A 26,717-nucleotide genomic window follows, 5' to 3' on the forward strand; every position below is an offset into this window, starting at 1 on the left:
TTATGCCAAATTTTGATCTTTGGGCTGAAAACTAGAGCAGAGAAAAATTAATTAGATACTTTTACATTTTCTTTCATCTTTTTAACTAAATTATTCTTTTATTAAGTACGGATCTACTCTTTTTCAAAATCTCCTATAGCAAAATCTCACTGTGCAATGGAAAGAAATTGTCTTTCTGCATAAAGTCCACGCTTTTCTGTGAAATTCATGCTGTAGGGCTGGGGGACCTTCAAACTTCCCAAGAAATATGAAGGCTCTGAGAGTGACAAAGCAGGTCAAGTAGCAGAACCTCCATGCCTCCAAGCACAACTAACAGCTTCTGCTCAGGAAAGATTTACGAAAAAAATAATAAAGAATATAGACTTTGTGAGGCATCAATTGGACAAAAAGTAACTCATCTTCATTTCAGTGAGAGCCAATGCTCATGAAAAAGTAAAAAAGTCTCTCTTAGGCATTGCCTAGGGAACAAGAGGCTACACAGATAACTCTGTCTCCAGTTTATTTCCCAATAGTGCAGGCAGTACTATTGATTCACTGCTTCTGTGGTCACATCTGAAACTCATAATAATATTTTAGTGCTTAACAAATAGCATCATGGGATATGCAAGAAAGTCTCCTTTTTTGACCTCTTCCACCCCAAACACACATATTCCAAATAGTAAATTTTAATTTGGAGCCAATACACACAACTGGGGACTGATTGTCTGATGCCATCTTCCCTCCAACCAAGATGAAGAAGCCTTGCTTTTTTATGTCATATGTCAAAATAGGTTTCCAAAGACCAAACCTGGAAATCACATCTTAATTTTCAAAGGAAAGAGCTAAAAAGTTACATCTGTGGACCACCATTAGGAATTGAAAGATTGCATGAATTTCATGATACATCAGAAGGAATCACACTCTGGATAGGAACCTGGGCAAAACACCAAGGTTTTTGATTTATACGAATCTTGTGCAAGATTTCTTTTCACTTATAGTATGCAATTCAGGGAAGAGCACAAACAAAATCTCCATTCTTGTCTCTCAACCAGCAGTCTGCTGATATTTTGACTATAAAGCCTGTGAACAGCATGTCAATTAAGGACAGAGTCCTCTGTGTGACTTGCTACAAAGATATAAATTATCTGCCGAATCCTAATCTTTCTCTTTTGAAGCTGACATCAGAGTTCTTGTATAAAAAAAATGAGGCAGTGTTGCTCTGCAGTAGCTTATAGCTTCAGAAAGAAAGATCTGTACACATGAGTCTCAGCCACCAGAAATCCCTGAAAACCTAAATTAAAAACATCTCTCCTCTAACATAGTACTCAGCATATAAATACCATTAACTGCTCCTGCAGCAGAGCAATTTTGCCACAAATATCCTTTCTTAAAGGGCAATCTGAAATATCACTCTTTAAAAGTAAATAAATACAAGGTTAAATTTGCAAGGCTTTCTAACACTCATTTATTTTAAATACTGTCAGTTGCCAAACTTTGCAGCTGCCACAATATTTACTAACAAGTTTTCCACATCATCTACCAAAATTCCATCTGTTGCTCTTAAAGTAGTTGCTGTGAAGCTATCTAAATTGTGCATATCCCTGATTAATCTCAGTGAGTATGAGGATACAGCCTATAAAGGTAAAAAACTCCACTTGCAAGATTTCCTGGCATTTTCTTTAATCTGGAGGATAACCAAGTTAAGTCTTGTTATAAAGATTATAGAACTAAAGTGTTTTAGTCATAAACAGTAAGCTTATGTTTATTAGCTTCTGTGATCATACAGAGGAATGACATGGCTTAAATAAAGTTGCATTTGGTCATCCTGATACAGTTGAAACAAAGGTTTCTTCCACAGACAAACCTTTTGTTTTAAAAATTATCCAGTGCAATGAGGGAAGAGCCCTTGGGAATGTTGAATTGAAGGATCCATCAACATTCATGATCTTTGCAAGAAACTGGTTCTTTTGAGAAATGGGGCATAGTTTTTTAGCCACCTATTGGAATGTGAAGCCTTCCACTAGACTTGATATCTTATCTTTACATTTGTTAAAGGCTCCCTGAGGAATTCCAGGAACCCTTTCCCCTGATATCTATCCCTTGCTATATATTCTAGATTTATAAATGCATTATCAGGTGCAAAAGGCTGTATTTGTCATCTGGGATCACAGGAGCTTTGTAGATCTGTCATTTTTGCAGCCCAGAGAGAAGTAGAAATCTGGTATACAAATATCTTTATATCAAAACCTTTTTTTACATAGAAGTTCAGCAAAAAGTCTTCATCTCCTGACTGGCTCCTGAAGAAGCCAGCACTGCTGGAAATTATGCTGGTGTTCATGGCTAAGTGAGCCACTTTCAGTCTCCCCATACCCTCCACAAAGTATGGGCTTTTATCACTGCATACAGAAAGTGCCTCAAAGTAATTTACCAGGAAAAATTAAAAGTCCTGTTAATACCTGGTAAAGCATTATTACCAGCCAAGTCAGTAAGTCATTAGCAATAAATCCCATTGGCCAAAGACTGCCTTAAATAGGGAAGAGTACCAAAACCATCAGACAGGAAACAAGCTAAACTATTATTACACATAGAAAACTGTTAGACAAGCATTATTTAGGCAGCTAGGTCTGTACTTCATGTCTAATGCCCCTACTGAACACAACAGTACCCATCCTTTCCTAGTGGTCGTCACAGTTCACTTGCTTCAGGACCACAAGAAAGTTGGTAGCATCCTCGTCTTCCCAATAAAAAAGAGGGAACTGAAGGTCAAAATAGTTACCAGATTACACAGCCCTTGGTGTGACTTGGGTCAATGAGACATGGCAAAGCCCTCATTTTCTGGCTACTGCCTCCCATTAGAGCTGTGAGCACTCACAGCACCTTCCCACCATGTCTTCAGTCACCAGCCATGCAGGTTCATGTATCTGCTCCAGCTCTGCCCTTCCTGCCTGTTTCTCATGTTTCTCAGTTTTACCCACCTTGCCCTTTCAGACCTTGTATTCTAATCTCAGGATACTGAAGCAAATTCCTTGTTCCTTTTTCTCAAACATTTATTCTCATTTTTCCTTTTCCCATCCTATAGCTAATCCTATATCTACAAGGGATTTTGTGGAGATTTGCCTCTTTAGTGTCTTCAGAGGCTCTGGTAACTTCAAGAGGAAAGTTGCTGATAATGTAAGAAAGAACATATCCCTACTCTCACCTGCAGATACTGAAGTCTATCTAGTCTTTATCATCTTGAACTGTTTGCTACCACGACAATCTGAACACAATGTTTTTTTAACTTCCAACGTCTTCTAGATAATTATTGAGTTTCTATATTTCTCTGTAACATATTTTTTCTAAAGCTTTTATCTTGGCCAGAGGTTTTTAGTCATTTATAGTTTTGGCATCTGATGTCAGTATTTATCATATTTCAGATTGTCTCTCAAAACCACCAGGTGCTGGAGATATTTAAAGGTCTCTTCCATTCCATTTAAAGGTCTCTTCCTGTGATCTCAGTAACTTGTCTTTCCTCACCCTTGTGCAGACATCATTAGAATTTTCTCACTTCCAGGAGAAATCATGGTTGGAAAATTACAGTATAAGCAGGCAGAGGTTTGCAACATTATTAACAACTGTAAATACATCTTACAATGAGAATTATTTTTTGACAGTCTCATCAGAAATATACTTACTTGATAGCTCCTCTGTGTGTGTAAACAGTTACAATTACAAGTTATTTACTTTTCTGTATCTGGACATTTTGATCTTGACAAGAAAAGGGAAAAGTTCAGTGTAAAAGAGAAAATTCTCCCAGAGATAATAATGTGGTCAAGGTTCCTAGTTAAGACTCCCCTGTTAAATCCTCATGTACCTGTGGAGTTACACAGGTGCAACTAAGATCAGAAGTGACTTGATCAGTCACTTAGGTGTATCTTCCCTAATGTATTCAGCCCAGACTCAGACTTGCTATGTACAAGAAATTTAATGTACTTACTTTGGGTCGAGTGTCAACAACATATATGAAATCACTTCCTGGATTGGCTTTTCTAATGGCCTGGAGCATCTGTTCATCCTCAAGGCATCGAGCACTAAAGCCAGATAAAGGCTGGCTGCTTCTACATATGGAGGCCTGCAGAAAAGTAGACAAGCAAACAAAAACCCTAACATAATTATAAAGGAGAAATTATTTAGTATCCAGAAGCACTTACAAAACCAGATCATTAGGTGTTTGCATAGATGTACAATTACCTGAGAAAGGGAGAATGGTAAAATTAATCACGTGTTAATAAATGCATTATTTTTAATTACATGTTAATAAATACTTTATTTTTTAAAAGGCAAGGAAGCATTAAAACAATATAACCCCATTGGCCCAAGTCTAGTCTTGAATCCAAATTTTAGAGATATTTTAAGTATTGTATTTCCCTAAAGTGGAATAACTCCTGAAAGGTGAATATCTTGAGGATGAGTACAGCCTTGAAACCATGACAACATTGATATAACATAAAGAACAGGGCTTTTTGCACTCACACTTAGCAGGTACAAGAATGATTACACCCAACCTCCACCAGTGCCTGCTTTACTAAACAGCCTGAAAGCATGAGCCCAGAAAACAAAAATGTATAACATGCAACCACATCACCAGTGATCGTGTATTTTTAGCACTGCCTTTGGAAAAAAACCTCACTGCATAAGAAGTGGGTCAGGCAGCCTGACTCCTGGAGTACTTGTATTAAGCAAGGCTATTGAAGGAGGCAAGAGAGTTCCTTCACAGACACATCAAGATCACCTTCTTTCCCGATGAAACCAGGAAAGAAGAAACAAAATGTGGACAAGGAGATTTTAATTTTTGTTAGGCAGAGGACAGCTAGATTTATAAAAGGCAAGGAGATAATATATGTACTTTCTAAGCACTGAACACAAGCATGAAGAGAATCTGCCTACTGAAGGTCACAACCTGTGCAGACTGTCCTACAGATTATTTATTACTGTGAGAAAGGACACGCTTTTTTCAGTCACATCTTTGAACTATCAGTAGTTAGTCAGTAAAGTAGAGGTCTTTAAGAGAGAAACCCAGAATCGTGTGAGACCCTGTTCATACTTTATTAATGGTTTTGCAAACAGGTTCTTGTAATTTACAGTTCAGCCTTGTGATCAGGATATATTCCAGTGATTTATTACATACTATTGCATAAGCTGAACAGATAGTTCCAAGCTTTGCTCTTATCATATTCACACAGACTGTGTAAGATGCAGAGGTGTCACATCACCACTGAATTTGTCAGGACAAACGAGCTATGTGAAAGTTCTGTCTGTGAAAGACTGAATGAGTGGTGGTACCTGTCTCCTCCACATGCAGCAGGCTCTTCACAAATTGATGTGAAATCTTACTCCTTTCCTGCCCTTTACTCTATTTACTGAAAACTCATGGCAATCTCCAAACTCACAAGGATTTATTTTCCTCCAACACTGCTTTTCTAGCTCTTTAAACTATAAAGGATCCAGGAGTAAAGACCATACTTCAGATCCTGGTATTTTGAACATTAACCTGAACTTCAACCACAGCAGGGAAAACATTCAGGCTGAATGAAACTCATCCAACCTGAATTACTATATATTGTAATCTACCTGACCCTGAGACCTTTTCTTTCACTGAGATTTGGAAATGTGCAAGTGTTCTGAATCCTAGGTATCTGTATTTGGACATAGTTGATCATGTAAAGGGATTAACTCTGAAAAAATTAATCTTAAAAAAATGTTAAAATAATATGTAATTTATGCAGAGATTGTATTTACTATTTAAATCTCCCTATTCTCCACTTCATTGTAAAATTAATAGATCTTTATGGAAGCAATGCTCTGGTGAAATGCAGGGTAAAGGAGTAAAAATAATGCCTCGTTCCTTTCTTTTGAAGCTTAAATCTATGATAAGGCTGCTGTAAAGGCAAGCTTTTCATGGAGATTGTAGTTTATGATTTGTGTTTGTGACATTCTGCAGAAATATGTTCCATCCTGTGTGGCAAGTGCCACAGATGCCCTGTAACCCCAGACTAGCTCTGTCTCTTGGAAGGTCCCCCAACACTAGGGACGACCTCTCAATGCCACTCTGGACTGAAGCAGGAGTCACACAGATCCTTTGAGAGTACAAAGGGGACGTTTGTACACCATTCTCCTAACTGGTAATGACAGCGGAGCTCAGCCAGTCCCTAAGGGGCTGGAACACAAATGTAAAAACACCCAGTTTGGGGGATCCTTCAGTCCAAGGGTCTCCTTGCTCACCTCAGCTGCCAGAAACAGAAATGCAAATAGTCTAGGTAAAGGGTTTTTTCCCAAATAGTTACAGACAAGTGAAGCAGTTCCTTGCTGAGCCCTGAGAATGTTTGCTATGAAGAGGAGAAGGTGGAACTCCTCACTCTTGCAGACAAGGAGAGTCTCTTCAGCAAAACCACAACATACTGCTCAGCCAAAATTTAGCAGCTCTTATATCCATCTGTTCTGTGTCTCTTGACAGATCTTTATTTGAAAAGCTGCTCCTGATTCTCTAACTGATGCAAGCATAGTTTTTCACCTCCTCAGCTTGCTCTCAAGCTACCAGATCCAAAATTGCTCTGTTCTCCTCCCAGTCAGCTACTAAGCTGCCTGCTACTAGCCTTTGCTGTGCCACCCATGTCTCAGGGCCTCTTGTACTACTCCATTTCTTTGTGATACAGAGATTTTTTTTTTTTTTTTTTTTTTTTTTTTTTTTTTTTTTTGTTAGCTGGATGATGAAACTGGGTTTCAATGTCTTCATTAAATGTCTATTAATGAACTAACCACACTAACCAGCCCACACTAATAACTTCTTTTAATTAAATAAACACTGATTTTCTCTTGCAAAACCTTACTAGAAGAATTATGAGACCATATAATAACCAAATAACCAATTATGAGACCAAATAAGGCCAAAATAACCAAACACTTTGTGGTTACCAATTCACACTTACATTGTTACCCTTGCAGTAGTAGGAAAGAGCTGGGAAACGCCTTCGGCTCCGAAATTTAGAACTCCCCACTATGATGTGTGCAGTTGCAGACTTTGGTACATAGACTTCTGTAGGATAGGAGTCACAGACCTGTGAAAGAGAGCTCTGTTTTTTGGTCTACAAAGTACAAGTAGCATTAGCCATTTCAACAGCAGAAAACAAAATACCAACAAATTCAAATCTCAGGGAATGGCCTGTTAGTATTGTATACATATCACTGGCACTGCTCAAAACATTCTTTTGAGGCTGGAAAGTATTACTCCTAACTTACAGATGGCAAAACTGAAGCAAAAGGGTTGAAAGGCTGTATTTGCAAGTGTTAATTCATGTCTTGTTGAGAACAGACAGGTTTAACACACAATCATCTCAGAAAGAATTTATCATTACATATGGGAAGGTTGTATTTACAACTGCAGTATCCTTTGTAGCAGAATTTGTGAGTAAGGATGGGAATGGGTGAAGTTCTCAAACATTCTGCCTGGAGGGGACAATAATGGGAGGAGACAATAGAGCCAGAAAATTCGGTAGTATAAAAAGAGGACAAAAATAGGGACAGGGAGACAAGAAATTAAGCCACATGAAATGAGGTTACCAAAAGGCAAGCAGCCCTGACAATGCCTACCATTTCTGAGAGGAACCTGATGAGCCTGCAAAAAAGCCCCAAATTCTCTCTGAAGACAAATGAGACCACAGATGGAATCCTGGTTTTATCCCTTTTTCCTGATACTGTCTGTAGCATTCTGACTGGGGTCAAAATGATATTCAGTATCTCCGTTTGACTTTCTGAGATGACTAAAGCAATAAGGATGCCCAGGAAGAAATTATTTTCTGAGTTAAGAGATATGTAACGAAGGAGAAAGGAAAGGAAGGGCTTGTGGTTACAGTTGCTGCTGTGGTGAACTGGATTTTATTCATGATGACATTTTTCCTACACTTTATCTTAAAAGAGATCACAGATTTTTTTCCCACTCATTCTAACAAAAAGAAAACAAATCCTGACAGCACATTTAGTCTTCTCTGAGAATGTCACAGCCTGTCCTTAACATGGAAATGTTCCAGCAACAGAACCAATGGAGTGCATGGACAAACTATTTTCAAAGATGTCTCGGTTATTATTTCTCACAATTAATAAATATTGTAAGGTCTTAAATCAAACAAGACTGAATGAGGCAGGACAGCAGGCAGCTATAAGATAACTGTGAAAAACACTAACAGTCAATCACAGATGCTTCAAAAGGAGTGTGGGAACAGCCAGTGAGGAAAAACTATTTCCAAGCTCACTATCTGGAGCAGTTTTTTTTTTCTTAAAATGACTATATTATAATTTTACATAGCCCTACATATCAGGGAAACTCTTATTCACACACATAACCTTAGGTATGACTTAAACTTCTTTCCAGGCAGCTACACTCTAACATTTAAAACACAGTGGATTTATTTTCTGCACTTCATTTCCACATCTGTTAAATGAAGACACATCCTTTCTCTCACTTTCTGTGTGCCATTTCATGTGAAGTAGTAGAAGAACTGCACCTTACTACATGTATGCACAGCGCTGAGCACAGAGATGCTGTAACTAAGCACTATGCTGATTATCAGGCTGCTGATTTATTGTACAGAGAGCCTCTGTAACAGAAAAATCACAACAACTTACTCCGTAGTCTCTGTTCACATCACTAATCTGCCAATAGTTGTTTGGAACACCCATCCGATTATATTCTTCATTGAGGTCCACAAGCTTCCAGCCTTGCTCCCGTTCTTCTTTATCTAATTTTGGATTGAAGGAGAAGCAATACAACTCTTCATATTTCACTGGGAAAAAAATAAGCAAAGAAACAGAAAAAGTAAATTACTTCAGATTTCTTGTCCTGAAATCACACTTCAAAACTAGAACTTGGCATTGACCTTGATGCAGCTTCCTTTCAAAGAGCAGACTTTGCTTTACAAAAGCCTGGTTTATATCTACTGTCAAGAAAACTTCAAAAGCACATGCTGTTTTGTTATTTGTATATGTTGCAATGTATGTGCCTTAATAGAAGTGCTACTTAAAATATACTGTTCTGCTAATCTTCAGTAGATTTGTAAAAGCCTTCCCCAGCGCAAAGAAAAAATGTCAGCAATATGCTTTCATCCAAAGAAAACTAAAGTCAGTGCCAGAGTAAGCACTTGTTCTTAAAAAGAATTTGTTATCTAGAGGTAGTTTAGAAGTCCCTTTTATTAATGTAATATCTATCCTGCGGCAAAGAAAAAAAGATATGAACAATGGACTATGCAGCACATTCTTCCAAAAATGTAAAAATCTCAGTAATCTTTGTTCCTAATTATGAAGGTTTCCAATAAATCCAATGAAATCATAGTTTTTGGACTGCAAAATTCTGTTCTTGAATTATTAGCAAATGCATTTGACATACACATGATGTATAAAAGAATAAAAGCATAAAAGAAGCATATGCTAATCAATCATTTTCTCATGATCAGGAAGTTGTTTAAGCAGCTAGGTCACCTGCCCCCTCAACCACGTACCATATATGAATTTTGGTGGTGATAGAGTTTTTAATATTTTTTAGGAGTATATCTGCATTTAATGAGTGTCTTAATCCTGGTGACCAGTGGCAGGCAGACACCACTGCCATTGAATCCCAGCTGTTACTGACATGAGTATACAGCACACAACTTGAAATTCATGTTGTCATTGATACTTTGGATACTGCTATGTCACAAGGGCGTATTTCATTCTGTTTCCCAAAGTTCCTTAAAGCTTTCCAATCAGCGGACCTTCAACTTTAGAACTGAAGTCAAACTGAGTCCTCTCTGATTTCATAGTTCTCCACTAATATACTTGTTCTACAATAAGTAAATTTAAATACTACACTCCTTTTCTAATAACATATACCTAATAAGCAGGATCTTACTACACTTCTGTGTTCTGTACTGAACAGAACTTACAGCTATAAAAATAACAAATACAACCCACTCCCCAATAACAATAAGGCTCCCATCTTTTTCTATAGAAAGTCTTTACTTTTATTTTGATTATGTCTTCTAAAGGTCTAATGTAAGTTAAGTTTTGCCTTTTTAAATGTCATTAAATTGATTGTATATATACACATACAAATGTATAAAAGCAGAAAAAAACCTTCATATTAACTCTGTCAGGAACATACTGAAAATCAACGAAGTCTTGAGTAGGGAGAAAAAAGAGAATGATTTCCACATTTTCCAGCAGTTTAAACTTCTGTATTCTCTAATTTCAAACTTCTGGCATGGCACAGATTAGGAAAACAGTCTGGTTTATTTCTCATCTGTTAGCCTAAAGTTTTAGCAGAGTCTATAAATCCAAGCTGAGCTTTTGGTAACCATCTGAGCTCCTGTTTTCACTGCTTGGTTGTCAGAATTTTCTTTCCAATGGACCTGCTGATCACAGACACAATGAAAGCTCTTAAAAATCTACCTATGCATCCAGTTTATTTATGACAGAAGTTCTGCCTCAGCATTTTAAGTATTATCACATGATGATATCTGTATGTAGTAACAAAAATGTTCAAGTATTAGTAATCAGTGGCTTAAAGGTCAATTTCCACATCTTTGCAAGTACTTACAGGACCTTTCCCAATCTTTCCCTAATTTTGCCATAAACATCTGCACACCTGCTATTGAACATGTAGTATCTCATGGTCAGCTTGCTTTACAAAATGGCTTAATTAAGAAAAAGGCCTAATTCAGCTGACAGCTTGACCTTATTAAAATTCGAGCAAAAATAAAATTAGGCATAGCCTTCACCTTTAATGTAACTAGGACATCAGATAGCATAAAACATGTTAGGGCAGTATACAACATGAGCTTCTCTCAGGAATGAATGAAAAGAAGAGGCAGAGAATGGAAAGTAGAGCCTGAATAGGTGAAATTATCTGCTCATGGAGTAAAGCATACCTTCTAATGCTGAGTAACCATATTACCTAAAGAAAGTACAGCTGTGACAAAATGACACAGAAGAGCACTGTCAGGTACAAGTGACTCAGCTTGAATCAGAGCCTTCTAATTTTAAGTAGGTAGGTAGGATTTTATCCTGTCTCAAATCACAATCAGATAGTTTGCTGGAGAAGGAAAACTGCTGTGCAGCTAAACTATGCAAAGAGCTAATTGTGTGGTGCTGTTACTGCATCTTCTTCACTCAGACCTTCTTGTCCACTGCAGTCAGTCACTAAACTTGTATTCAGGGTCCTCAGCTACTCTTCCTTTCATCATTCTGGTGCATAGCAGCACACACACCTCCTCCTGCCTCCAAGAAAAAGGATTACAGAATCACATGCCTGCCAGCATATATGAACACTTACTTGCAGCTGAGGTGCATGGAATGAATCCAGATTTTCATCAGCAGAACCACTGATTGAATTTTTCTAATTGTTTTAAATTTCTCTGATTACTTTGATCCTGCATCACCTAGCTTGCCAACATCAACATCACTTCTGCTACAGTTACATAGTACTATTGCTACTATTAGTGCTATATGAAGTTCAGTAGTTGTGCTGGTGGACTGTACAATTTTTTCCCCTCTACACAGTAGATAAAATTGTTACTCTCCTAAAAATAAAAAAATTAAAGCCAGTTGTTGTCAGCTTTGTAAAGACTACAATAGACAATTTCTTTGCATACTGTGAAAATAATAATAAAGTACAAAAGTTGGTGTTATATTTCTAAAGTCATAGTTTAAAATCAACAATCCAGAAGCTTTGTCAGTTGGGTCTTAGGAGAGCAGAGTGCAGAGAGGAGCTATAATGTAGGCAATCAAATTTTGGGCTTTGGGGCAACATTTGGTTTTTGATTGAAAAGGGGAAAGGTTTCAAAAGGATATTGAACTGAATCCAGAAACACACAGGGCATATTCAAAACATAGATAATAATAGGCCAAAACACAGGCAGCCCACTGAAATAAAGCAACCACTTACTGCCAAACTTTTCACTAATTTTAAGGAATTTCTGCACAGCACAAAAAGTCAAAATGGAAATCTTGACAGGACCACTAAACATACTGTAATTTTTTTGTTACAATTGGGACATAAAAGTTACTTGGATTTAGAATATTCTCCTAAATTTATATTTATACAAGTCATACAGCAAATGAATTCCACACAAAATAGCATTATAATATATTTTATGGCCCATGACACCCTAGATTATTATTCTAAATAGAAGTTCATGTCATACTTTATGGAGTGAACTACTTGTTATAATGAGCTTTCTTCATTGCTCTACAAATGATTATATCAATATTTCTCTCATATCACATCTCGCTTGAAGAAATCTGCAAGGACAAAGACGCACAGATACATTTCTTCCATTAATTCTCCCTCTTCAAGATGAAGATTGATTTTTGTGCTGTTTCCTTCCCATACCTGGTCGAGCCAGACGTATCAGAGATATGTAAACGTCATGGCAGTCTCGTTCCTGAGGGATCACTAGCTGGATGACCTGGAAGTTCTTGCAGCGGATCAGTAATGGGCAACCAGTGGCAGTGGTGGCTTGCTTCTCAATAGAGGAAATTTGGCTGTGGAGAACCTGAGGGGAATTGAAAAGAGTTCTGCTAGTCAAATCTTTAAAAAGAAAATTATTTATAATGATGTTGCATGATTAGCATGAGGAGCATGATGAAAACCCTCATGCTCCTCCTCTTGTAGTTTGCTTCCCATCTCCAGCTTCAGGCTCAAGTTACTTGATACTTCACTTGCAGACAAAGAGGCATTTCTGGAGTGTTTCAGCTGCTCAAACATCAGCCTGCTCACATTATCCAAAGCTTTTTGTTTTGTTTGCTTTAGTGCAAGCTAGTGGTTTCCAAAGCTCTTTTCATCTATTTGCACAGTGAAAAGATGAGCCAGCATCAGTTACATAAGGCTAAAATATTGTGCCTCCTCATGCGCAGAATGGTAATGCTGATATCATTTTAAATACTGCATCAAATGAGATGAAACATTACAATAAAAACCTGGTAAGGAACAGTGGGATCAAAGGAAGATGGAGTTAATTAGTGCAAAAATAGACAAGGGGTTTAAGCTATATATATACCTAAATTAAGGTATAAACAATTAAGCTACATAAAAAGCTCCCAAATCTATGATGCCAAGTATTAGCTGTGCCTTTATGTGCACATGTGGGCTGGTTTTAGTTGGAGTAGAGTTAATTTCCTTCACAGTGGCTGACATGGGGCTGCATTAGCACTGAACAGGGGGTTGATAATATAGACATGGTTTTGTTAGTGCTTACACAGAGCCAAGGCCTTCTGCAATGCTGGCAAGGTATCTGAGAGTGCACGGCAGGCTGAGAGGAGACACAGCCAGGACAGGTGACCCCAACTGACCACAGGGATATTCCAGACCATATGGCATCCTGATCAGTATATAGAGTGGAAGGAAGCAGGAAGCAGGCTACATTTGGAGTGATGACATTCACCTTTACAAGTCAGTTACGTGTGATGGGGCCCTGTTCTTCTGGAGATGGCTGAACACCTGCCTTCCCATGGGAAGCAGCGAATTCATTCCTTGTTTTGCTTTGCTTGTGTGCATGGCTTTTGCTTTCCCTAGTAAACTGTCTTTATCTTAACCCATGAGTTTTCTACCTTTTACCCTTTAGCTTCTCTCTCTGACTCTGCTGGTTGGGGGAGTAAGCAAGTGGCTGTGTGGGGCTTGGTCAATGCTTGGGGTTAAACCACAAGAAAATGCAATCTATGTTGTCAACCAATCAAAACTGTTAATTCAAAATACCACTTTATTAAAAAAATTAAAGTATTAAACCAACAAAATCACTGATTCAACACTAGCAGTAAGGGAGAAGGCCAAGAATTGACAAAGCCAAGGAAGCAGTTCACATTCAAGACATTTCTCCTTAGTTCTTCCTGGATAATAGGAGCAACAGTGCAGTTTACAGCAGCTGTTCCTCAGTCAATCTATCTGGTATTCATAGAGTGAAGGCCCTTCTACTCCTCTTACTATACTGTAATATCTAGAATCCACTGAAAATGTTTGAAAATTACTAGGCTGGAACATCACATCACCTCATGAAAGCATCAATATGAACTAATTAACTATTTTTAAAGTGTTTTGGAAGTAATTTTCAAATTACCATCACTAAAGTGCCATGCACTTACAATTAATTGAAATAATAAAAGTTCATACCCAGGTTTCTTTGCGAGTTTCAGAACCATTCTCCACAAATATGACATGGGTAGCTGTTAAATACAAGGTTCCCACCACAGCTCTTCTTGAAGATAAACGATCAAGTAACCTGACATTTTCCACCTATACAAAAAAATGACAGAGGAAAAATAAGAAATAATTAGGCTATGACAGAAAGCTCAATAATGAGAGCTCAATGTTCACATTTTGTCTATTACAAAGTTCTTTTCAGCACAACATTAAATATCAAAGAAGTATAACTATATGAGAAAATGTGATTATATTATGTGATCTATTTCCAGATCTTCTTTAATATTCCTTTTTCTCCCTCTCTTGTGGTACCTCTGTATCCAAAAACCTGTAACTTCCAAAGACAATTTCTCACTTGAGCTCTTCCCTGTGACCTCATCTTAGCAATATCCTGTGACAACAAGGCAGGGCCTGTCATTCAGCTAAACTCTAGCTCCATTCAAGCCATTCCAACTAAATTTTAAAAAATAATAATATTTTAGGAGATAATAGTGGTATAGTGTCTTTCTTCAATGGGTCTCAATCAAGCAAATTTTCTTCCATCCAAATCTCTGCTAAGATTCAAAAAAACGTTAAAAGAGTTAAAAGAGTTTAAAAGAAACACTTTGATGTTGGTCCCTACATTCCTGTTAGGGCTGACAGCAGACGGCACACTGCAAGTTTTTGCCTTCAGTAACTTCTCAACAGGACTCAAGAACTCCATTGCCACTGCTCTCCCACCTTGGGCACGAAATGGGCATTGTCCCTTTGCTGCACTCCTGCCAACAGAAGAGTCCACAACACATCATTGACTCTCAGATCACCAGGTTGTGATTCATACATCATTAGTATTTTGTATATGACATGTGCTATAGGCACCTATTAGGGGTAGGAACTAGATGACCTTTAAGATCCCTTTGAACACAAACTGTTCTAGGCTTCTATGATTTCTGACTGAGAAACTAGAATAATAAAAAAATCAACAAGTTGGATATTCAGTGGGATAGAACCTGCCCAAAACAGTTACAAATTTGCTACCATGGGTTTTGATGGATCTCATACTACAGCAATTTTAAAATTAATATTAGTTGATTTTCCTGAAGAACAGAATGCCAGCATCTGAGAATTACATATTTGCAATGTGTATTCCAAATATATTGCACTATTTTAAAAATAGTAATAAAGAAAACCTTAAAATGAAAATAAGCCAGTTTAGTAGCAAAATGCTTAAAATCAAACAATTATTAAAGCAGAGTCATCTCCCTCAAGGCCAGTTATAATCTGTTTTAAACAAAAATAAAACTATTTATTTAAACAAAAAAAGCCTTCTAGAAAGCATGGATGAAATCTTTTCCCAGGACCATCTACTTCAGAGGTCATGTATTGGCTTGAGAAGGAATGGAAGAAATACAATATTATTCCAGCAAGCATTCAGCAGCAAGCAAAAGAGAAGGGATGATACAAAAGAAAAATGTAGGCAGTGCCCTTCTGAAAAGAACCCACAAAACAAATAAAAATCAGCATTGTCTGGATGAAGAAAGGTCCCTGCCCTGCAGTCCAGCCAACAAGGACTCTGCTGCACAGGCACTGATGTTGCACAAGGCACTCATCACCCACCCCAGCCTACAAAGTGAGCTAGCATGGGCCATGAAACACAAGCACAGCAGGGCTGTGTGGGTTAAAGGGCTGAAGGATGAATTTCCAGACCTCCCAGGTCACATCCTTCCCCACTCATCAATCACAGCCCCATGACTGAAAAATGCTAACCAACAAAGCTCCTCTTTGGTTGTGGTTTGGGGTTTTGTTTTTTTGGTTTTTTTGTTTTGTTTTTTTTTTCTAATACAGAGCTACAAATAAATTAAAGGTTGGATCTGAATGAATAGGAACAGTTGCAGTAAGAGCTGTGTGGTAAGCCTGATTGCATCAAAGCAAATGCAGTGGCTGCACCAGGGGAGATGAGAATTTACCTCTCCAGGTAGTTTGTCTCTCAAGAACAGTTGCAGCAGCTGAAGGAAGAATGTGAGGCAGGCATGTACTCATGCTCCCTCAGGATCTCAGCTCAGCTCTGGGGCCTTCCTAAGATGAGGTCACACTTCTTAATAGCCATAACTGTGTCTATATTCCATTAATTTTATTAAATAACATTTTGTGTATCTGTAACTTACTGGCATCCATAACACCCTGTGATAGTGAATTTCACATTTCAGCTATACATTGTACAATAAAATCCCTTCCTCCTGATCTTTTTGAATCTGTCACCAGTGATGTGCCCCACATGCTGTTACCGATCTGTCCCTCCTTGTGTTCCAAGAGTGTTCCAAGAGTGAAGAGCTCAACTTTACATAGTTGTGACCTTTATGGAAGCTGCTCCAGACAAGCTCTTCCACGTTTTTGATTTTTCTGCGTGAGGTCTACTTCCTGAGAAGAGGCCAAAAGTGCAAACAGAATTCAAAAATTGGATGTACAACAAGTTTTTGTAGTTTGTGTAGTGGAATACTGATGTTTGCTGTTTTGCTTTTTATTTAGTTTTTAAAAGTTCTCAAACATTGCTTGCCTTTTTGTCTTCTGCTGAACAGAGTGGGGTTTGGGTTAATTTTGAGGGTGTTTTTTGGGGTTTTTTTTAGAATTAGCAATTGTAACTCTTACTCATGCTTGCATACATAAGTTCTACTCTCCCATGTGTATTATTTTATAATTATTAATGATAAATTTAGTATAATGAGGCATTGATCAATCTTTGATTTCATTCTGCTGATCAAAGCCTTCTTTCTTCTTCTGCACCCTCCCAATCAGGAAAAGAAAGCCATGTCCAGCAGTGTCTTTAAACCTAGAGAGTTTGGAATAGAGGGGATGGGAATATGTTCATTTCCACAAGAGGGGAACACACATTGCAGTAGTGCTTTGGAAGAAGAGGTTTTTTATATAAAACGTCACAGCATGCTGAGAAATCAGCATTAATGGCCAAAATTTATATCAGAAAGATATAATAATTTCTTTTCCTTTATTTCCTATAAACAAATGCTCCACCTTTTCACCAAAACAACTGCAGACTTTATTGGAGAATGTAGGAAATTCTGTATATACTGACACGTGTCAGGAAACAGCATCGAGATCATGCATAGCTGTTCACCTAAAATGAACAGCTGGTGTGAGAGACCAGATTGGAAATAACAAGTCTGCAAAGCTGAGAGCTGGAACACTGCAAGGAGTTAAAAGGAAAGCAATAGCCAAGGCAGTCTAGAGAGGGATATCTAAGTAAAATTTCAATAATTTAAATAATTAATTAATTAATTTGAAGCTCTTGCCTATCTCTTTTTTTTTTTTTTTTTTTTTTTCCTGATGACTGTGGTTGCCTTGGCCTAAAGAAGAGACCACCAGGAGCTTTATTTCAATGACTACAATTGCTTACATGGAGATAAATAAAGTTACCCAGAAAGCCTATTTGCAATGCAACACAGATGACAGAAAAAAGGATGCAAAAATAGAAGCTAAAGGGAACACAGATTAAGAACAGATGGAAGGCACTTTTTACTCAGAGTATAAACATGACAAATGACTTATGAACAAGGTTGCCAGAAGGTCATTCAAGAAAAAAAATGTCATATTAGGGAAAATCGTGGGTCAAAGTTTTATTTAGGCACAACTCCCACCAGTTTCAATGGGACTCCCACCCAAGGAAGAAAGCATTTGGAAAGGCTTGCATGCCAAAGTATTACTCCTAAAAATATTCATGTACCCTAATTTGTTTTCATTTTTAGTTTAGATAACTTTTTTTAATAAGCTTTGACTGCATAGCCTATTTTTGAATGCTTTTTGAGTATGCTACCTTCGTCCTCACTTCTTTAAGCTCTTTCAGTGTCTCCAAACACGTCAGCATCGCACAACAATGCAGACATTACTGCTACTATTTCAGGCTGTTCACAGTTCCACATGGGAAAGCTTTTTCAGATAAACACAGGATCAGTTCTGAATGTGGGCTCAGACTGAGCAGGGAAAGGAGAGAGAAGCCAAACTGCATGGCAGATTGGCCAGAACTGGAGCTTCCTGTCACAGCAAAGCTCATGTGCAGCACAGAGATGCTGACATAAAATGGTCTCTACTGTAGGATTTTCCAATAAAATGAATTATGAAAAAAAAAAAAATCTCTAAGAGTTTTTTTTCTCACTAAATAGGTTTTAAGTCTATGTGTTTGCTTCCTATGCATTACCTAACCTGAAGTAGAAGACACTCGAACAGCTAGTTCTGCCATGGTCATCATTGACCTGCCTGTTAGCACTGAGCATCCTGAAGAAGTGAAGAGCCTATTTGTCAGCCAAGAACAAAAGAGATAAGCTCCCCTACCCAAGTGCTCCCCATTCCTTTAGGAGGAACCCTGACTAATTCCTCTCCTCTAATTCCTTATCCCAAGAAGGAAAAAGGCCAGAAAACCCTCCTAGCCAGGAGAAAGCTGCCAATTAAAGGTAAGTAGGGAAGGTCCTCACTCAGGCCACATCTTCAGGAGCTTCTCTATTGTTTAGAGAGTTGAAATTCATTGCTCTACAACAATGTGTGAAAGCAAGTTTCATGCAAAAGCTGATAAAGTACCTTGAAATTTGGCTGTACAAATGAGTTTCAGTGATTCTTCAAGGATAAAGAAAGGGCACTTTGACAAACATCTCTGCTGCTGAAAAGGTTGACCCAAAGCCAAGGCTGGGCCCTAGGGGCACACATGTAGCCCTACAAGGGTCCCTTGGGCTCCTAGACTGACCAGGGATTTCTGCTGCCTTCCCTGCTCTTCTTATGAGGTTACACACATGAGTAAAAGCAAGAAGGAACTGCATCCTGGGAATTCATGACAGGACTCTCACTGCCTCAGCACTGCAGGCAGACAAAACCTAGGGGAAGAGCTTGTGAAAGCCAAAAGCCTGAGCTTAATGAGAAAAAAGGAGCACAGCTGGTATGGTTTGAGGCCAAGTGGAATATTTGAGCTTTCTTCACCCTGGCTGACCCCAGCTATCCATGTGTTTAACATAATTCCTGAGAGTGAAAAAAGACAACATATAAAAGACCAAATGCTATTACTTTTTCTTTCAACACAAAGATAGTAGAGTGTTGTACTTGTTAAACAAAACATACAATAAGTGATTTTTTGCATGATCTTGGAGCAAGAATAAAAAAACTGAATTGCCAATTGATGCTGCCTTTTAATGTGGTTTCTATTCTATTTCATAAGAATCATAACAACTGCACTTGATGCATGTTACTTTTTTCTTTTGCCCTCTCCGAAAAGATCTCCCAAGTGCAGTAAAATAATGCACAGTCTATGAAGTTAGATGGTTGCACATGTCAAAATATTCAAACAAAGCCAAAAGTAAATAATTAAATTTAAGCAAAGACATCTTAAGATATGCACTGTAAAAAGTTTCCTCAGGGCAAATCTGGCAGGATGGGGGGAAATATTCAAGAAAAATCTAAACAAGTTCAATTTTCCAAAGGACTAAAGTGAAATGGAGGAAAAGAAAAAATAAATTATTCATAAAACCAAAACAGAGAACAAACTACCTAATAATTTGGCTTTAGGAAAAATGAACCTATTGCCTGCTAAGAGCTGTAAAAAGAGTGAGGTCAGCACTAGATTATGGGATACACCTGAGCAGCAGCTGCATAATGGGAGCAGTAAACAGAAGCCATTATAAGAGTATAGAGCATTACAATATGGTGTCAACATTGTAACACAAGGCTCATACACAAAGTTTTCTCTTTCAGTCTTTATTAGATCTCATTTAAGGATAAAAAGGAGAAGAGAGCAATTAAGTGTGTTCTATTAAAAATCCTATCTAAGAGCTTTAATTTAGGAAAAAATAGGACTTCCTCAAGGCAGTAGATCTTAATACATTTGCCAAATTTGTTTAGATTTAGTTCGGAAAAGATATATAGGGAGAAAGAATTCTTCATGCAGCTATGGGATACTGAAAATAAATATATCTTTAAACTCCTGTATTTGATACAGGCTTTTCTGTTACATGTTTAAAACCATGCCCTGTTCAGCAGCCTATTTAAGATCAGCAGTACCAAGCCATTTCAACTGTGCAGGCCACGAGAGATTTGCATTAAAAATTGATTTGTAGGACTCCCTTTTCTGGTGGTAGGGACTTGTCTTTCTCAGCAGAGTACACCTGCACAGCATAAAATGTCAGTGTGCATTTTCTATTGCAAATAGATAATTCCTTTCGTTTATAGACAGCAATAGCTCAAATACCACCCACTTGGGTCCATTAACAGCAGGCCTAGAGATTCTAGCCTTGACCACCCCAAAGCCTGACTTCTCAAATCCTTCGTTCCAACTTCTCCTACTACGCATAAAAAAATCAAAGAGGACCCTGCAGACATCATTTTCAGTTCTACTTTTCAAGTGCAATAAGGTTTAGAGTTAGTGGTTTAGACACAAAGACCAAGACAACAAATTAAAATACAGGACTACCCATGATTTTTAGAGCTTGTTTTGTGACTTTATCCAGCCATCTCTTATTGAGTGCCACATTATTGAAAATATGAAAGTCTGTGTGATCTTCTGACCATTTTTGACCAAATATTTTGAGAATAACAGCTGTTACAAGATTTTATTTAAATCGAAACTTATACTAATAAGAAGTTAGCTTGATAATTCTAATTCAAAACAAATATTTTATAGCACAATTCCAAACAGATATTTTAATGCCAATCCCATAATATATGGATATTTTCTGCAGTTCCTATTTTAATTTTATCCACCTCCAGTCGGATGCTACCACAGAAAATTTTCTGGCGTAGTATAATACAAAGCTTATTTGCATTAAATTTATCCTTTGGGCTCAAAGTTTCATAGCACAAAGATGGAATAAATAGAACCCAAAGAAAACTAAATTGCATTCTGAATAAGGGAGATTAATTAATAAGAAAAAATCCACAGCTCACAAAATCAGAGTTAAATGTGTCCAGGATTAGTGTAGATGTTTTAATGGATCATTTGACTAAAGCCGTGAAGTAGAATGACATATTTGAAGCCATTAAACATTACTGGACCCAGAACAGGCTAAACCATTTTTAACCATGATGTAAAGTGAGAAAACAGTTATGAAATCAGAAAACACCAGCTGAATTGTGAGACACACTGCTCTAAGTTGTATACTTAGAGGAAAGTAGAGAAAACACCTCCACAGAATACTCAAAAAGCAGAAAATAACTTGGCACTTCAGACATTGCAGTAGTGCGTTTGCTGTAAACTGATGACCCAAAACACCAATAAAAGGCAAAGGCCACGCCAGTCTCACTTCCTCTATCTTTTCTAAGTAGCAAACTAAACAAAAGCTTAACCAAACTCTAGCACCATACTGAAGAGCCTGTGGCACTCCATTCCCCATTCCCAGTGGAGAAAACAACCAGCCCACATCCCCAGGTGTTTCCTGATATCACCTCAGGGCTGCTGCCACCTTTCTACATAACTGAAATAAATCAAACTTTTCCAAAAGGAATTGTAACTTGGATACCGAGAACATAACTATAATATCACATCTTATGTCAACAGAAGGCACACAGAGAGCAGTGGTAGAATATGCCAGCTCACCTTAGAAAAAAGGTGTAGATCCACTAACCCACAACATGTAGTTGTAAAGACTGGCCATGCTGGGTTCAGTTTTGCTATTGATCTGGACAGACACCTGGACAAATACTTTGCCATTTACATTGTCATATATAAAGTGGATATAAAATATATGGGTTTCTTGATGGAGGCTTTGTGAAAAAGGACATACTATAAAACTTTATAAAAAAAGGAAGAATTATGGAAAGTAGATTGAAAACAAAAGCAAACACACAATTCATTTACACATGCTGGAAATTTATTCTGTGAAGCAGTACATCTGGTAGAGATTTGTCATTAACGTGGGAGCAGATCTTAAATTCTGCCTGAGAGAGGCATCATTGAAAGGAAATACCTCACCATAACATCACAAAAATGAAAGCACTCGAGCAACTCAAGTCATCCCAAGTATTCTGTTAACACTGAGCCAAAAGAATTTCTGTGCTAAGTACACTGAAGACAGCTAGTACACCAGGGATAAACTGATGTGTTCTTTATTATAAGGCCATTAAGTAGGCCTGCTGCCAATATACAAACACAAATTATATGAAGAGTTACAAATAAAATAAAGTACCTGATTAGCTACAGTGCATGAAGTTGCCCTATGAACATATCTACAGAGCTCTGTACCTATCATCCTGTCCATGGCCAGACACACATCTACACATGCTCATAAAACATGCTTCTAATAGTCTCAGAAGTATTGTTGATTTCTTTTTTTCTGAAAGTTATGAGCTGTTTTTAATATTTTGGGTTTGGAGAGTTATCCTAAATTATCTTGCTGTTCAATCCAAACTCATATCAGTCACTGGTTTTACTAATTTTTAATTTTTAAAAGAGCATGGGAGTTATATATAATTCTATGCAGAAATGAGGGACAGTTTCCAACTCTTAAATTACAGCTTTCATACATAGGGTGGCACTGACCTTGTGAAAATATAGTGCCTATGTGTGCTCATACAGGCATTCATCATGTATGCACCGTTTTCTACCAAGAGTATAATGACAGAACAATAATGGTCAGTACACCAAACAGTGTGTTAGCAGGTGGATACACATGGTCTGCTGGGAAAGCACCAGAATGGCTTTTGCAGTGGGAAACCCTACTCCAGAAGAGCCTTGCAAGACAGTGCGTGGGCAAAAGAGACACAAAGGAGCTTCGACACAGACAGACATAGTAGAATCCCTCCAGGAACAACAACCTAAAATATATCTACAGAACAATGGACTGAACATAGGAAAGAGGTCTTGGGGTCATTGATGACATTTCTCTGAAATTATCAGAATCTGGTGGGTTCTAAGCAAGATTTACTGTGAAGGCATGGATAAGGTGAACATGGAATTTTTACTGAACACATCCTTGAAGCTAGAAGGAAGCAATACTGAAGGAAGCTACTCAGGACTTTCCAATAGACAGAAGAAGGTAATTTTTGTAAAGCTGTAATCTTCTGGAACATGCTTCTGTGCAGGCTATGGAGCCACAAAGTGTCATCCTGTCTATGAGGAGCTCTGGCTATCTGACACAGAGAGGTCCATAAATGGACACTAGTGGAACTAGTAAGAGCTGGACCTTAATACAACTGTAGATGCTGAGAAGCTGCAGAATGTGGCCAGGTCTAAATGTTCTCTGTCCTCTGTCACTCTGACAGAGTAGTCATCTTAATGATCCAAGGTATGGAATTACCTTCTGCTTTTTTAATGTCTGCTATGTTTTATCAGATTAATTTTAATACTTATGAACAATAAATCACTATTGTCATATTTCATTTAAAATTAAAACAACTGCTGAGACCTAATGGGTGTCATGTAATACAGACCTCCCTTTGAAGGAAAGCTTTTACTTGGGCCAAGAATTTTGTTTTCAGATATTATTAAGTTTATTAACTTGCTAAGTGTGAGACTTACCTTGATTTTCCATTTGGCTGGGTTTGTGAATCAAGGAAAGTGTCAATATTCTGAGATTAATACCTTTGCAGAGAAGGGCAGTCACTTCTCAAATTCTCTCAGGACAAGTTTGTATGGAGTCAGGAAATGTGACACCAGAGGCTAACACATGATACTGTGAGCTTTCCCTCACCTATTTTTACATTACAGGCATTGGAAATCATTTAATGTTCAGTTCCAAATTATCAAAACCAAATTCAGTAAAAACAGAAAAAAGAAAAACAAAACAAAACAAAACAAAAAAACCCCCAGCAAGTTCTGGTGACTGATTTTAAACTGAAGGTTTAAAAAAAAATCAAAGGTATCAATTCTGCTAGGTAGCTGTAGATACACTGATTTTTCAGTGTATTTGGGAGTAACTGGAGAGATGAAGTATTTCAGTAGTGACTCTTGTTGATTTTCTACATTTATGTTGGAAATTTTAAAGAATTTTTGTACCCCTTGTACCTTTAAATCATGCCTTCTAGACTGCTCTTTTATATCAGATACCTTTTGGCATAGCTATAATGTAAGAGACTGCAGGATCCAGGACCACAGAATCACCTCACACTGAGTAAGGTTTTCAGTGACCTGAGGCATTGGCACAGTGCCTTCTCACAGTATCAGGTACAGAAATGGGTTTTACATATGCAGAGTGATATTTTCAGGACCTGGATGTAGAAAAGAAAACAGATAAGCTTCCATTGCCTGCAACAGGGACTTGACTGGGTCTTCCATTCACAGCAAATACAACCCTTTATTTTCTTGATATTTTTCTACCTTGGTTAATTTGTTTTCGACATTTTTCTCATTCATGCTTTCAGCATTCTTCAGCAAATGGTCAGGAGCATCTGTACAGACAACTTCCATTGATTGTATCCTACCTGCAGGAGGATACAGTCTTACTATTCTGAAATTCTTCCTTCCCAAAAAGGCAGAAACCAGATCATGAAATGAGATGAAAGACAGTTGCTATAAAGGCCTATCTTCTTAATAGATTTTCAGCTTAACACCTAAAGGCCAAAAAAGACAAATAACGAGGCCCTAATCTCAAATTCATGCCATCATTAAATATTGGTGATAAGTACAAATAAATACCTTATTTCAGGGGGTTGGGTCATTTAATAAATAAATAAATAAATGTGAAAACATATCCCACCCCATTTCAAATTAACATATTGCTCTGGTTCACTTTCCTATTATTACTTTTAACCTAAACCTTTTGCGTGTTAAAACTGTATGTTTCTTTTCGAGCAAGGTGGCACTTTTGTTAACAGATACAGGCCTAGTGCTGAGAGAGGTGCAGAGAAAGAGGGATTACATCGGCTAAAGATCAAACATACGTGTAGAAACACTAAATCAATTTGCCAGGGATTCTGAACTCCTGGGGCAAACCGGAGGCATCTGCAAAGCAGTAACGGGGCTCCCATTGGGGTCCCTACAGTGTCACCCCTGCATTTCTTGGTTTCAAGTGTTTGAGTCTTAGCAGCCTGATTCTCAGGCTGCTGCATGTAAACAATGTGTATTCTTAGAATTTATCTGTATGTTTTGCATTCTTGTTCTCTGAGAGAGAACTTGACTGATGGTCATAGTGACCAATGGAGTCAGGAGGTTGTAACCTCCTTGGGGCAACCTGGGCCCTCTGTACAAAATGTATATAAGCCTTTGGAGTCAGATAATAAAGAGCCTTCCATGTTTGACCCTGCTGTGCCTGCTGTCCTCTGTGAGAGTCCGCACCCACATCACAACGTGTTGCCCCTCTAAAGGCAGGGGTGACACTACAGCTCACGGGCAGTGCCTGCGTTAACAGAGACTGGACGGGAAGCCCGACGACCCCATAGCGCAGAGCAGCGCGCCCATCCCTCGGCCTGCCGGGCGGGTACCACCCGGCACACCGGCCGGGAAGCGGGCAGGTATCACCCGGCAATCCGGCCGGGAAGCGGGCAGGTATCACCCGGCAATCCGCCCGGGAATAGGGCAGGTACCACCCGGCAATCCGGCCGGGAAGCGGGCAGGTATCACCCGGCAATCCGGCCGGGAATAGGGCAGGTACCACCCGGCAATCCGGCCGGGAAGCGGGCAGGTATCACCCGGCAATCCGGCCGGGAACCAGCCTGGCAGCGGCTGGAAGGCCGCAGGGCCCGCGGGGCGGCGGGGCCGGAGGGGATGCGGCCCAGGGGACCCGCCTTACCTTGGGCATCCGGATGTGCTCCATGGCGCCGGCCGAGCTCTGCCCTGCGCACCCGGCCTGCCCGGCTTCCTCCGGCCCTGCGCTAAAAGCAAATTATTTTCTTTTAATAATATACTTTCATTACATGTTTTCCTGGCGTTTCCCGGCGGCGATGGGAGGAAGCAGGGAGGGTGTAGCGGCGGCAGGGATGGCCCGCGGTGCGGCGGCGGCAGGTCAGCGCTGGCCCCACCTCCCTCCCTCCCGCCCTCCCTCCCGCAGCCGCCGCCCGGCCGGGGATGCTCCGCGCCCCCCGCACGGCCCAGCACGGCCTGCGGTGCTCCCCAGCATTGATTGCAGCGCCCTGCCCTGCTGTCGGGGACCGCAGATCGGGAGCATAAAGCCAGCTCTGTGGTCGCCTCCCCCATTTTGTTTGTTCCCTGGCCCGGCATGTGCAGTGGCTCAAAGACAAAAGCTGCGCTTAGTGAAACTGAAGCGCTGGATTTTGTTTATCTCAAGCTCTGTGTGTCCGTAATTCACGGCTTTGCTGCATCCTCAGATTTGCTCAAGGCAGTATTTTTTGTGACGCACGGTTTTCAGCCTTGTACCAGAAATTCCTTTTCCCGTCTTTTGCCTTACCTGTTGTCAGAGATGTATTTCCTCTTGGAGCAAAAAGAAATGACTCTGAGATGGTTTTCCCAGTTCACCAGTCTGACGATAAAGATCAGGTATCTCTAACCATTTTGAATTTCTATCATATTCAGAGCAAAAAGAGAAACCTCTCAGTGTTTATACCAATGTGCAAATGACTAGAGGCGCTGGTATATTATTTCAGATACACCATAAATATAAAAGGCCCAGATATTCTATGT

The 26,717-nt window shown here is 38.9% G+C and overlaps 1 protein-coding gene across 5 annotated transcripts in view; it reads right to left on the minus strand.

Annotated features, from left to right (window-relative positions):
• Nucleotides 1–26,053, minus strand: part of MTMR7 (myotubularin related protein 7) — a 47,338-nt gene extending 21,285 nt beyond the window's left edge. For 4 of the 5 annotated variants that reach the window (XR_014590080.1, XR_014590081.1, XM_083861335.1 and 1 more), the window contains exons 1-6: nt 24,459–24,562; nt 14,150–14,272; nt 12,377–12,539; nt 8,638–8,795; nt 6,945–7,073; nt 3,956–4,090 (exon numbers count right to left, since the gene is read on the minus strand). Coding sequence is in view for 3 of the 5 variants with exons in the window: in XM_083861335.1 (XP_083717461.1) it covers nt 3,956–4,090; nt 6,945–7,073; nt 8,638–8,795; nt 12,377–12,539; nt 14,150–14,272; nt 24,459–24,548 (798 nt within the window). In the remaining 2 variants the exon portion in view is untranslated. Of the gene's footprint in view, nt 1–3,955; nt 4,091–6,944; nt 7,074–8,637; nt 8,796–12,376; nt 12,540–14,149; nt 14,273–24,458; nt 24,563–25,869 lie in introns of those variants that run through there. The other variant, XM_083861334.1, reaches the window with a different exon arrangement.
• Nucleotides 26,054–26,717: the final 664 nt, after the last annotated feature.

Source organism: Zosterops lateralis (genome assembly GCF_965231275.1).
Source record: "Zosterops lateralis genome assembly, chromosome: 5".
In the NCBI taxonomy this organism is placed as follows: Eukaryota; Metazoa; Chordata; class Aves; order Passeriformes; family Zosteropidae; genus Zosterops; species Zosterops lateralis.